Genomic DNA, 12,784 nt, shown 5'->3' on the forward strand with positions numbered 1-12,784 from the left:
ACACTCTGGTGGCCTTTGCCCAGATGCCTCGTGAATGGGGCAACTCTGGCACCTTGCCTGGGCCCTAGGCTTGGGGTGCTTTGAAAACCCAAAGTTGTTAACTAGTGCCTCCCACCCCTCCTCAGGATCCGGCCAGAACCTGTGCTGCCCTCACTGAGCTCTCCCTTTGGCTCCGTATTCACCCACCAGAGACTCCCTCAGGGGGCCCTAGGGGCCCAGTTGCTTGACTAGGACCAAGCTGGACCTGAACAAGCCCTCCTGGATTACTGTGCTCCCACCTGCCCTGTTTGCTAAGGGGAGCAGGATGGAGATCCTGCTGAGTAGCCTTGCCTGGCTAGAGGAAGAGAAGCCCCAACTCAAGCTTCTCCTCAATCCTGACCTCCTCCATTTTAGGCCATACCAGAGTGGTGTCCTTTCTCCCCATAGAGAGTGGCTGGGGTCTGAAGCAGAATAAGCAGCACCCAGGGCATATCTGGACACCAGGCAAGGAAAGCAGCCAGGTCTTGAGGCAAGCACTGGATGGTCCTTGTCTCCCCTCAAGGCTATTTAGAGCAGACCCTCCACAACTGAGGCTCTGGGAATTGTGCTTTGCCTGACCCTGCCAAGCTCCTCACTGCTGGGAGAGACACACCCTGGGAAATGTTTGTCAGAACAGTTTGGAGAGTTGCTGAGAGACTGGGAGAGAAAGGGGCAGGGGTGGGGGGGAGACAGCGAGAGGGAGGGAGAGAGGGGACAGAGAGAGAGAGAGAGAGAGAGAGAGCCCAGTACCTAGGGCATAGATTGGAATCCCCATCTCCCTAAAAGTTGTTGGTGAAAGGGTGGACACTGGGAGATGGAGTGGGTTGGGGCCTGAGAAACTGGCACTGCAGAAGCCCCGAGCACTTGAGAGTTTACATCTCCCTATATTCCCGGAAAGGGCTAGGGAGAGGGGCAAACCTCCCTGTCTAAACCCCTTGGGGACCCCCTGTCCATGGCTGGAAGCCCGCTTTTCCTAGAGCCCTCTGCTCCTGCCCAGCCTCACGCTACTCTTGCCCCCAGAGCTGCCCACACTGGTCACTTACTTGCAGGAGAGCTGGTTGATGCCCTCAATGTAGTAGCAGACACCTCCGTTGACACAATAGGACTTGGCTGTCTCGTTGCACTTTCGGGCGTGCCCCGACCAGGATGACAGAGTGGTACTCACTGGAGGTATGAGAGACACGTGCCAGTGACACACTGAGACCACCTCTGGGCCCCAGGAACCACCTCTTTCACACGGTGCTTCATGGCCCCTCTCAAAGCTGGAAGATCAGGAACTGCAGGAGTAGCTGGAGAGGGAAGGTCTGGTGGTTCCTACCAGACACCAGCAAGGCAGAGCGGAGGCCACCAGGAGTTCTGACTGTTTGCCCAGCAACACTTGGCGCCTGTACTCTGGGCCAATGTCTTCCCACCTCTAAAGGGTAGGAAGATTTTCTTTATTTGGGAGGGGATGAGGACCTAGCAGAAAAGTCCTTCTTCTAACAGGTAAGAGCCCACGTCTGGCTTGCCTTTCTAGGGGCTTCACCATGGGTGGATGAGACCTCATGTCTTCCGTGGGGAACAAAGTCACAGGGGTGCAGGGAGGAGACCTCTACACTTCTTGGGATCTCGAGGTAGTCCAGGAGGTAGCTGGAAGCGAGCTGGGCTTTGAGGGGAATGCCACCTTCTGGATACTCATCCTCTAAGATAGAGAGAGACGGGGTGGGGGTGGGGGACAGGGGAGGGGGAGAGAATCTTGGCTTTCATGTCTTCCTCCTTTGTCCCAGAGAGGACCAGCCTCTCGGGACTGCTACAAAGGCCACTCTGCCCCTCTCCGTGGGCACCCAGAGTTTTCTTTGTCTCTGCCCTCATCAGGCAGCCCCATCCTCCCCCACATAGTCAGCTGCTGCATCTGAAGGGAGCCTCGAGGCCTCAACAGCCCTGGCGATAAATCCAGGAGGTCAGGTTGCTGGAGAGGAGGTGGGCTTGGAAGAGGCCTGCAGGGTGGCTGGGACGTGGACACCGGGTGAGAGTGAGCTGGGGCTTTAAGGCTGCTGACCTGGATTGCACATCCAATGGATCAGATTCATTCGATGAATGAAAATAACACAAGTTCTGTACCACCAGGGGATGGCATCCAGAAAGCAAGTAAAAAGTCTGGGCCCCAGTATTGGTTTTCATTTGTGAGCTAATTCCCGAGGCAGCGTATTCAGGCTGGGTAGCACTTCGACCCTCAGAGGCTCAGAGGATCCCCCGCTTCCACCCGGCAGCGGCCTCCTGCCCGAGGTGAGCCACCCTGCCCGGGTTGCTCCCATCTCTTCAGGGGGTACAGAGTCCCTACCGGCCCCCTGTGGGGATGGGATTGAGAGGAGGAGGGGGGCAGGCACTTGGCGCCCTCAGTGTTTAGACATGTGGGAGACAGATGGAGCGCGGGGCTGGGAGTGTATACACAGCGTCACTCTGTATATGTCTGAAGAACTCGCTGATAAAACCTGGTGGGCAGGGCCCGCTCCCACTTTCCCTCCATGCCGTGCCTGCTGCGGCTCTGGCACCCCCAAGCCCCATCCCCGAGGACGTCTCCGCTCAACGCGCAACCCACACTCAGCTGGGACAGGAGGCCTTTGCTGGTCTCTGCCCGCTCTGGGTCAAGAAGACCCCGGGAACCAGAAATGGGACAGGGAAGAGAAACAGCTGAGGTGACCTTGTCTATGAGTTGTGAAATCCTTTGCTCAGGAGGACACCAGAGGTTGCCCTGCCCTGTGTTACACTGCTGAGGAGGAGTGAAGGAAAAGAGCAGAGGGAATGCCTGCCGGAGTCACAGGGTGTGTTGTAACAAGCCCCTGGGACTCCTGATGCCTGGTTGAGCATTCTCACCAGCCAGCTAGGCCCTCATGGAGGAAGAACGAGTCAGCACCAAGGCCTGACATAAGTGGACGGGTGCAAAATGTGATGTGGACCATAGGCTTGGTCCTCTTGTAGGCACTGACTGAGGCAGAGAAGTCTCAGCCCAGCTTGATGACCTCTGTGGTTGTAGGGGGCAGACTGCCCACTGCTATGCCGAATGGGCAGGGGACAGCAGTGACGATGGTGGCGGGGGCTGTGGCTATAATACGTGGTCCTGTCCACATGCATATCTATGCTCATGGAGGCCTTAGGAGGCAGAGGATGACTCTTGGAAGAAGATGGGGCCTCAGCTGGGATGCACGGCCTCTGCTTTCAGAGTCGTGTCATTATGAGGACTGGGCCCCAGGCCCAGAAAGGCAAAAAGTGTGGACGGTGGGGGAGCCAGTGACAGACGGGTCAGAGGAAATGACCACAGGTCTTCCCAGCTCAGAAAGAAGTACCTTGAGGCCACCCCCTGTGATAGCAGGGCCTTCCCAAGTCACTGGAGCCCAGCCCTGCTGGTGGTGAAGGCCCGCGCCAATGAGACTTCCAAACTGAAGATGGAAGTTCACACTGTTCCAGCACACGTGGACTCCCAAGGCAGCACTTCTACACTTCCTTGTCAGCAAATCTATATTTTTTCACTGTGTTCTCTTGTGTTTGGGGAAGTGAAGGTGACATAAAGACTCCAAGTTGGAGACTCTGGCTGCTCCCTTGACACCCCCACTGGGATGGCCCCTGGTCTCCCCACATCATGCAGGGCTCCTGATCATGTGCCAGGCCACTTGCTTCCCCAGGCTTACTCATCACAGTGACTGAGCAGCACAAACCAAAGACCTGGAGGGCACCTTTAATTTATTCTCCTCTGTTGTTTTCTCCATCCATCCATCCATCCATCCATCCATCCATCCATCCATCCACCTTTCTACCTGCTCACAAGGCTCCATCCATGTGTCCCTACCACTTCCCAGCCCAGGTCTCCATGGTCTCTTTCTTGGATGACCACAACAGCCTCATCACTGGTCTTTCTGCCCTCACTCTTGCCTTCCTCTCTCACCTTTTTGCTTCACTGCTGTCAAAGTGGTCTTTAAAACATGCAAAAGCGATCTATCCCTTCCATTTTCAAAACCCTCCAGTGGCTTCCATTTACCCACAGAATAAAGTCCCCCAACTCCTCCCCAGGTCTAATCTGGGCATCCCACCTTTCACATTTCATGTCCTGTCCTTCTCTTGAAGTATCTTCAGACTGTACTAGCTTAGTCCAGTTCCTCTAACAAGCCAGGTGTCTTCCTGTCCAGGATTTTCAAAATAACGGTGTCCCAGAGAGGCCGCTCAGGCTCTTCCCTTACTTCTTCTCTTAGCTGCATACACTCATACTTATAGTACTTATTCTAGCCTAACTAAATGACAAGCTCCTCCACCAGAATGTAAGCTTCATCTGGGCAGGGTCCATGTCTGTCTTGTTCACCAATGAACGCCAATGTTTAGAGTAGTGTGTGACATGTAACAGGTGCCTAACAAGTATTTGTATACAAATACAATACAAATACAAATATTTGTAATGAGCAAGTGAACATCTGATTCTTCGGAGTAAGGTACCTTCTTACTACCATCCCAGGAGCTGGTCTGGTCAACTTGGCCTTATGATGAGAACTTTTCCATAGACTAAAGCATTGTCTCCTATTAAATGCAAATCTTTCTGGAAGGTCACTGGGGAAAGGCAAATCAAAACCACAGTGAGATACCACTTCACACCCCCTCGGATGGCTATATTCATGAAGATGGATGATTATCAAGTGGTAGTGAAGACGTGGAGAATTTGGAATCCCCGTACCCTGCTGGGGGGAGTGTAAAATGGTACAGCCACTTTGAAACACTTGAAAAATTAAATACAGAGTTACCATACGGCCAGGCAATTCCACTGTATCTCTTAGGTATATACCCAAGAGAACTATGTGCACACAAAAACTTGCTAATGAATATTATAGCAGCATTATTTATGAAAGACCAAATGGGGAAACATCTTGGATGACCCAATAACCTGAGGTCATGATCCCAGGATCCTGGGATTGAGCCCCACATCGGGCTCCCTGCTCAGCAAAGAGCCTACTTCTCCTTCTTCCCCTGCTCTCACTCTTTCTGTCAAATAAATAAAATCTAAAAAAAAATTTTTTTTAAATGCCTGGGAGAATGACTAAAATCAAAAACATAAGGAACAACATGTGTTGGCAAGGTTGAAGAAAAAAAGGAACCCTCATGCACTGTTGGTGGGAATGTAAATTGATGCAGCTGCTGTGTTAAATAGTGTGAAAATATTAAAACTAGAATCACCATATGATCCAGTGATTCCACTATGAGGTATTTACCTAAAGAACATGAAAACACTAATTCAAAAAGATATGTGCACCCCTATGTTTATTCCAGCATTTATAATAGCCAAGATCTGGAAGAAACCCAAGTGTCCATCCATAGATGGACAGATAAAGAAAATGTGATATATAATGGAATATTATTCAGGCATAAAAAGGAATGAAATCTTGTCATTTGCAACTTAGATGGGTCTAGAAGTACAATGCTAAGTGAAATAGGTCAGAGAAAGACAAATGCCATGATTTCACTCATATGTGGGGCTTAAGAAACAGAACAACAGAACAAAGAAAAAAGAGACAAACCAGACTTAACTATAGCAAACAAACTGATGGTGACCAGGGGGGATGTGGGTGGAGGGATGGGTGAAATAGGTGATGAGGATGAGAAGTACATTTGAGGTGGGCACAGGGTAAAGTAAAGAATTGTTGAATCACTGTATTGTACACCTGAAACTGATACAATACTGCACATTCATTATATTGGAATTAAAATTAAAAGTGCCTGGAAGGTAAGCCCAGGAGGGCTCTATCAGCCAGTAGTGTCTTGGTGGGAGTGAGCTTTTTGAGGCTTTGAAGAGGGAAGGGCCAGGAGGGGAGCTCATGGGCAATATTCTCTCCCTGTTGCTGGCCACTGTAACTGCTCTTCTCCATCACCAATGGAGAAACCTCCACTTCTCTTTCAAGGCCCAGATCAAATAATCTTTCTTCATCAAGGCTCCCTCCCACCTGTCCAGTACGCCCTGTTTCCTGTGGGTAAAGTTGCCTCTCTATCCTCTTTCATATATTAGAATAGGCAGATGCTTTGAGTTTGGGTTTTGGCTTCCTGCCAGGAACTTTGAGGGACTTTGCTGGGAGCCAAGACTATGACTCTCCAGAGCTCAGAAGAGGGTCTTGCTGAACATGTGAGCAAGAAAGCAGGTGTGTGTGTGTGTGTGTGTGTGATTAAACAGCTAGCCTTTCTAAGCCCCCAGGTGAGGGAGAGGCCCAGGGTGTCCATGGTCCTGTGACACTCCAGGTCAAATTTGCCTCCCCTCTGGGGTAAAGCTAGGCCCAGCTTGATATCCTGGGACTGGTACAGCCTCCTTGGGACATTCCCAAGATCTCTTTCAGCTGGGGATGAGGCAGCTGGGTTCTCTAACTCAGAGGTGGGTTGGACCAAGCTGATTGTTTTATTAAAAGCACCACAAACTTCTTGCTGACTTCTCCTCCTCCCAGGTAACCAGGGAGGCAGTCTCTTGTGAGCTATCAGAGACTGACTGCAAGAAGGGTCTGCTCTGATTTGGGGAAGGAGCATCAAGCTCTGAGGGAACAGAGCCAAGGTAGGCAGTCAAGAGTCACAGCGATGCCTCATGGGCAGCCACTGCTCCTTGAGCCCTCCCATGCTCTCTTCTGGCCACCCCACCACTGTAGCCTTGGCTTCCCTGGGGCCTGGGCGGGCCGAGCCAACCCACCTCAGGATGAGTCATAGGGGGCAGGCATAGCTGCCCGCTACCCGCCCTCCACCTCCTCCCCAGGGTGTGGTTGCTGCAGGTCTCCTGGGTTCCATGGGTAAACAAGGAGCCTGGGCATCTCTGCCTGTGGAAATGTCCCCCCATAGTGGCCTCCTGATCCCCTGCAGTGGCCCTGTTTACTGCCCCATGTCAAGGGTAGGGACGGCCGTGCACTGACCCGGGCAACAGATGATGTATATGTGTGTTGTGGGGGCTACGTGTACAGGATTTCTGCCTCAACTCAGAAACCTAGAATTTTGCAGGGGAAGAGTCTAGAGATATCTGGGCTCAGCCTCAGATGGGGAAATGGAAGACAAGCAAAGTGGGGTAACTCTCCCAGGATGACAGAGCTTGGAAGAGACTGAAGCTCTGGACTCTCTGCAGCTCTGCCCTGCTGCTCTCAGGCTGGGGAGGCAAGGAGCCCCTCGGGAAGCCCCCGGAGCCCAGCCTAAACCTCTACTGCCTGGTTCCCTAACTGACCAGAGCATGTGCTGCTGAGGGCTGATGGCAGCTCAGGTGTGGCACAGGGCTGCAGCTCCTCTGAAGGGTCTCCAGCTTCAGAGCCCACGCCCAGCACAGGACAGAGGCTGCTACTATGGTGTTCTGCATGGCAGCCCCTTCCTTGTATTCTGCTCATAGCATCCCTCTACGAAGGCGCCCCATGTGTAGTTGTGGCAGGGCCATCACCCCATGACCCTGCCTCTCAGAATGCCCTCTGCACATGCACCAGCCTGGCAAGGATGCCACCGTATCCCCTGAGTATGGCGAAGGGGCCACCCGGGGCACATGAACTAAGAAGCAAGATCAATCAGCATCCATCGCTGGAGTCACGTGAGTGACACAGAGGAAAAGCTATCTCTTTTTCCTCCAGCTGGGAGGCTGGGATGATGTAAACCTGGAGATGTCTGAGGCTGTGGCCTCTTCTTTCCTCTCTAGTCTCCAAACCTGGGAGAAGCCCATTCTATTGTAGGAGAGAATGAAGACAACGCACAGTGGGAGAGGACATCCTGAACCCTACTCTGGATTCTGTTAGGTTTGGGGCCGGTTCTACCTCTGGATTTTTCAGTTTTACAAACCAATGAATAAGTTTCTTAAGATAGTGTTAAGCTGTGTTCTTGTCAGTTACTTTTTAAAAAATTATTTAAGTGATCTCTCCACCCAACAAACTCAGGACCCCAAGAACAAGAATTATGTGCTCTCCTGATGGCCAGCTAGGCAACCCGCTTGTAAATGTCGAATAATAAAACAAGAAATATCAAGTCTGAAGTGGATCTATGAATATCTGCCCCAAAAAGATGTCTGCACGCTCTGGCTGGAGGTAACAGGTGCTGGACACTTAGCATGGTCCGCTTTCCTGGGCTTGGGACAGGTTGGGAAGAGCAGGGGGCCCGGGTACCTCCACTGGGGCAATGTGGGAATCAGGAAAGGCCTTTAGCAGGTTATAAGTCCTTTTCTATATTATTTACCAGGTGCCTACTAAGAGCCAGGCACTGTGCAAAGTCTGGGGACTAGAGTGGCAATTGGCAAGACATAGTCCCACGGAGCTCCCAGTCTGGGTCTGCTAACTATTGTCATGTCACAAGCTCTCTCATTAACCATCAGTTAGACTTGTGGCAGAATATTTAGCCTCTTTGAGCTTGTCTCATTAACTTATGAGCTACACTGCGGGTTTGTCAGGGCTCAAGAGATAGTAAGGAATGTGGCAGGGAGCATGCTCTCAGGAAGCAGTAGCTCTTCCTGTCCCTTCTGGGGGAGAAGGTACCATCCCTGCTCCCCCACTCCTGGCTCTCAATTCCACTGCAGATGTCACGCTTGCATAGAAAGTTTGGCAGCAGTATGAGATTTGAAAAATGATCTAATAGGATTCAGGAAGTACACAAGACCACAATTGGCCAAGAAGTGGCCTGGGAGCGGGGCATGAGCTGGGAATGACACTGTGGTGTGATGGTGGGGTCAGGGAGGATGGTAGCCTGGGAGAGAGGGCAGGAGGGGAAGGCTAAGAATGGACCGTAAGGGACTGACACAGTGAGGCCTGGAAAGATGGTTCAGGCCAGGTTGGTGTGAGCTGGGCTGTGGGAAAAAGTCCTGGTTCTGTGGCACCACGAGGTGGGGGCAAGACAAGATGAAAGCATCTTTAGAGGCTGTTGCTCTGGTTTAGGTGAATAGAGATGAAACCTGGGCTGGGTTGCCTCAGAGGTAGGGTTGGAGTGGGAGGTACAGACGTGAGAAAGATCCAGAAAGGAGACAGACCAGGACTTGGAGACTTGGACCTTTAAGATACGGTGGTAAGGGAAACAAGGAGGCTGAGGGGCTGGGAAAATGGGGGGCAAGGGCTCACAATATAGGACAGACAGGGTATGTGCCAGGTTTTTCTCCGAAGGTCCTGGGGCAGGGAACGTTCCACATTCTCCATAGATAATGTTGGATTCAGGGAGTACTGGAGGGCTGCCTGGTTAAAGTACAGGCAGGCAGAGGCAGATATTAGACCTACAGGGGCAGGACTGGAAAGGAACCCAAATAACCAGGTAGCCAAAGGAATGCTCAGAGTGTGGGTGTTGGGGGGAGGAAAGCCACGTGTGGGATTTGGAGTTCCCGGGCTCCAGTGGAGGCATGCGGCCTACAGACAGGCAGCTCTGGCCACTTCCCAGTGAGGGGAAGCCAGGCTGCCTGCAAGCTGCCACTAGAGCTGCCATGGTGCAGGCGGAAAGCTGAGGGTGCTGTGGGGTTTTGACCCTGCCTGTTTTTAAGGGAGAGGTCCACCTATGGGAGGAGGGTCTGCCATCCCTGGAAAGAGGCTGCCCGCAGGGGCCAACACACACAAGCCCCCTGGCTGTGGCCCCGGGGAGATGGCTGCCTGCACCCAGGTACCCAGCAGAGCAACAGGCAGTCAGCTCCCACACGCCCGGGGCCTGCCTCTCCCTGACGCCCCGCTCTTGGCAGCCCAGCCTCCCATAATTGCCTTCTAAAAATATCCTTCCCCCACCCCCACCTCTTGATTTCAAAATATTTAGTTTTCAGGATATTTAAAATGAGAGCTGGCGGCTCTTCCAGGCCCAGATAACAAAGCTAAACATTTATGCTTTGACTGCATTTCTCTGAATCGGCTCAGATCTTGGGGCTTGATATGGCAGCAGCAGGAGGGAGGGGAGTCAAGTGCAAGATGGATCATGTGTGGGCCTCCTGAGGGCTGAGGGTGTGACTGGCCTGCCCCTCAGACCCCTGTAGGAACCCTCCCTTTGTTGGGGGACCACCTACCGCTGTTGACGTGGAGCCGGCCCCGGACCGTGTCCTTCCCCAGGATGTTCTCGGCCTCACAGACATACTCCCCAGCATCCTCCACCTTCACCTTGTTGAACTGGAGTCGAGAGTTCTTTCTGGTTGGGGGGGGGGGGTGATAAGAGGGGAGAGATGTGAGCCAAGGCCCAGGCTAGCTGTGGTCCCCAGTGGTCACTGCGCGATCATTTCTCCCCACAGAGCCACAGTGGCTGCGCAGGGTGGATGAGAAGTCGATTACATGCGGGGTACAATGCTGAGTCCCCCAAGCTGCAGGGAGACCTGGGGGACAACACAGGGTAGAGCCAGTGGCTGTACACAGGTCTCTAAATCTCTGTGTCCTCATGTCTACTTCTCTAGGGCTGCACCTTCTCTGTAGCCTTTTTCTGGAGGAGGAAAGTGGAGTCTCCTAAGGAAGTCACATGGCTACCTCTCTCTTTTCAGGCTCCCCCCCGCCACTCTTCAAAACAGGGCAGCCACTGCCTCACCAGTTACCTCTGCCTGGCCCTAGAAGTGGCTGCCTGCCGCTCTAGATACAGAAGGCCTGCTCCCAGGTACCTGCAGACCCTCAGGTTAAAAGGCTCTCATAGCAAGGGTGCCCAGCCTCCCAGTCCCAACCAGTGGCTTCCCTGGCCTTCACCCTGGCCCTGCCATTAGGTTACTCTGTGGCTTCTCCTAGGGGCTTTAGTTTCATCCATCCATCCATCCATCCATCCATCCATCCATCCATCCATCCATGTAATTAATGTTACTGAGTGCCTTCTATGTGGTAGGACCTTGGATACCTCAAGGGAACAAATAGATCCTGATCCTCAGGGCCTGACTTGACCCTCATGGCTAACCTGGAGGGAGACAGGCAGTCCAGATGGGAAAACTGAACCCTAGAGGAGCCTCTGGATTTGTCCAAAGGGACCTGGCAAGGCAATAGCAGAGATGGACGAGGAGCTGGAGTTGGTGAGGACACGGGCCCCTCAGTGGCTCATGGACTATTTCCTAGAGCCAGAGGCTGGGAGGCTAGCCCCCTCTGCAAAGGGCTTTGCAGCCAGTCCCTGCATGCTGAAAGTTGTAGGGCCAGGCTGGGCAGTAGGGGTTGTGCTGTGTGTGACTCCAGGGTACTAGGCTCTGGTTCCCCTCTTCTTTCTGAAGACCCTGCCAAAGCTCTCCTTTCCCGTGGTTTCTCTGCATCTGCCCCAGGGTGCCTGGACTCTGCAGGGTCTGTACATACCTCCTGTCCCTCCCTGGGCCGCAGTGCTCTTCAGGGGCCCATCTGAGCTCTGGATAAAGCCTAGTACCCCAGCCTGGCCCGCAGGGAGAAACAAGAAGTAGCATAAAAATTTCTTTACATGATGTAACCTCCTCCACTTTTTAGTCCCAAATTAAAATGCCAGATTCCCAGAATATGTGTAGTGTGTTGGAGGGGTGGTGGAATGGGAGCTGGGGTAATACAGCTACCACTGCCCTGAGCCCTGGGATGAACATCAGAGCCACGACGCTCTTGGGGAAAGGATGGGGAGGTGACACTGGGCCACGGCAGGGGCAGGGGAGCCAGCAAACTGACACCTGTCACCCTGGGGCTGTGCTTTGGGAGCCTGTGTCCTAGGCTCACGGCTGCCTCTGGAGGGCCTCTTCCCAGACCTCCTCACTCCAAGATCCTTTAAACGAGGATCCATGAGGTTGTCTTGTCAATAGGCCCTGTTGCTGTGGTGATGTCCTTGCTGATGTTTAGGCGACAGCTGTCTGCCTGACCCCTCACACTCCCCACCCCGGCTCTCCCCCTTCCTCCGTGACCCTATCCCTCCAACCCTTTCCAGCTCAAGCCAGTCTGTCTCCTTGGCCTGGTGTCTGCCTACAATCCTCTTCTGTCAATTCAAGTTTGTTCTCTTCATTAAACAGAGCCCTGGAGGCCCCTCTGGCTAAAATAAAATCTCCTTCCTGGCTCCAGCCTAATTAGATGCCACAAAGCCCAACTGCCCCAGGACCAGGCTTCTCTCACTTCTGGGCCACAAGCAACTCCCTGACACTAGAGGAACAGAGCAGGTAACTACCTGAGGGTCGCAGGGTCAAGCTATAGGGGGCACAGAGCTAGAACCTCCCTGTCACCCACAGCTGGATTCAAAGGAGCCCCCCTTATACCACATCCTGTGTAGCAGGGAAGGTGGAGTAAGGCTCACAGATATCTTGGGGGACAAAGACTGGAAATGGCAGGAAGGCCTTCCCACATGAGGCGGGTGAGATCTGTGGAAACTTGGTCCAGGGCTCGAGGAGAGGCCCTTTCCTCTGAGGAAATGGCAAGGGGCACCTTAGTTTCTCAGCTGTGTGATGATCTGGCCAGTTCCAGGAAGGGGACCCCAGACTTGCACACAAGGTCCTGAGGTCAGAGCTGCAGGGTAGGGGCTCTATGGGTCCCTCAGCCCTGAAGGAGCAGGAGCCATTGCATTCTCTCATCACTCCTAGCTCCAGGCAGAGACCCTGAGGATTCAGGACCCGGTCCCACCTTCCTGGTAGGCCCGATGCCTGTGTGCCACACTGATCTGGGCCTGCCCCTGCAATGCACGCCCCTCCCCCCTCTCTTAGCCAGTTTTGTGCTGGCAGGGACGGGATCTGGGCGGCTGTATCCTCCACCCGTCCACACAGTTTCCTCAATGCCTACCTCATGCTGCCTGCCTGAGGGGCCTGTTCCAGCTTGCCCTCATACATAAGGGAACATGTGGTTCTGCAGGGGAGGGCCCTGTGCTCAAGGCTTGGGGGGCTGGTTTTCTTTTGGCACAGGAA

General features: G+C 53.2%; 1 protein-coding gene across 5 annotated transcripts in view; it reads right to left on the reverse strand.

Annotated features, from left to right (window-relative positions):
• NRG2 (neuregulin 2) overlaps positions 1–12,784 on the reverse strand; it is a 243,112-nt gene that overhangs the window by 21,215 nt on the left and 209,113 nt on the right. For all 5 annotated transcript variants that reach the window (XM_049101755.1, XM_035713846.2, XM_035713844.2 and 2 more), the window contains 2 exons: positions 9,995–10,113; positions 1,062–1,182 (listed from right to left, as the gene is read on the reverse strand). In XM_049101755.1, the coding sequence (XP_048957712.1) occupies positions 1,062–1,182; positions 9,995–10,113 (240 nt within the window). The remainder of the gene's footprint in view (positions 1–1,061; positions 1,183–9,994; positions 10,114–12,784) is intronic.

Source organism: Canis lupus, chromosome 2 (assembly GCF_003254725.2).
Source record: "Canis lupus dingo isolate Sandy chromosome 2, ASM325472v2, whole genome shotgun sequence".
Taxonomy (NCBI): domain Eukaryota; kingdom Metazoa; phylum Chordata; class Mammalia; order Carnivora; family Canidae; genus Canis; species Canis lupus.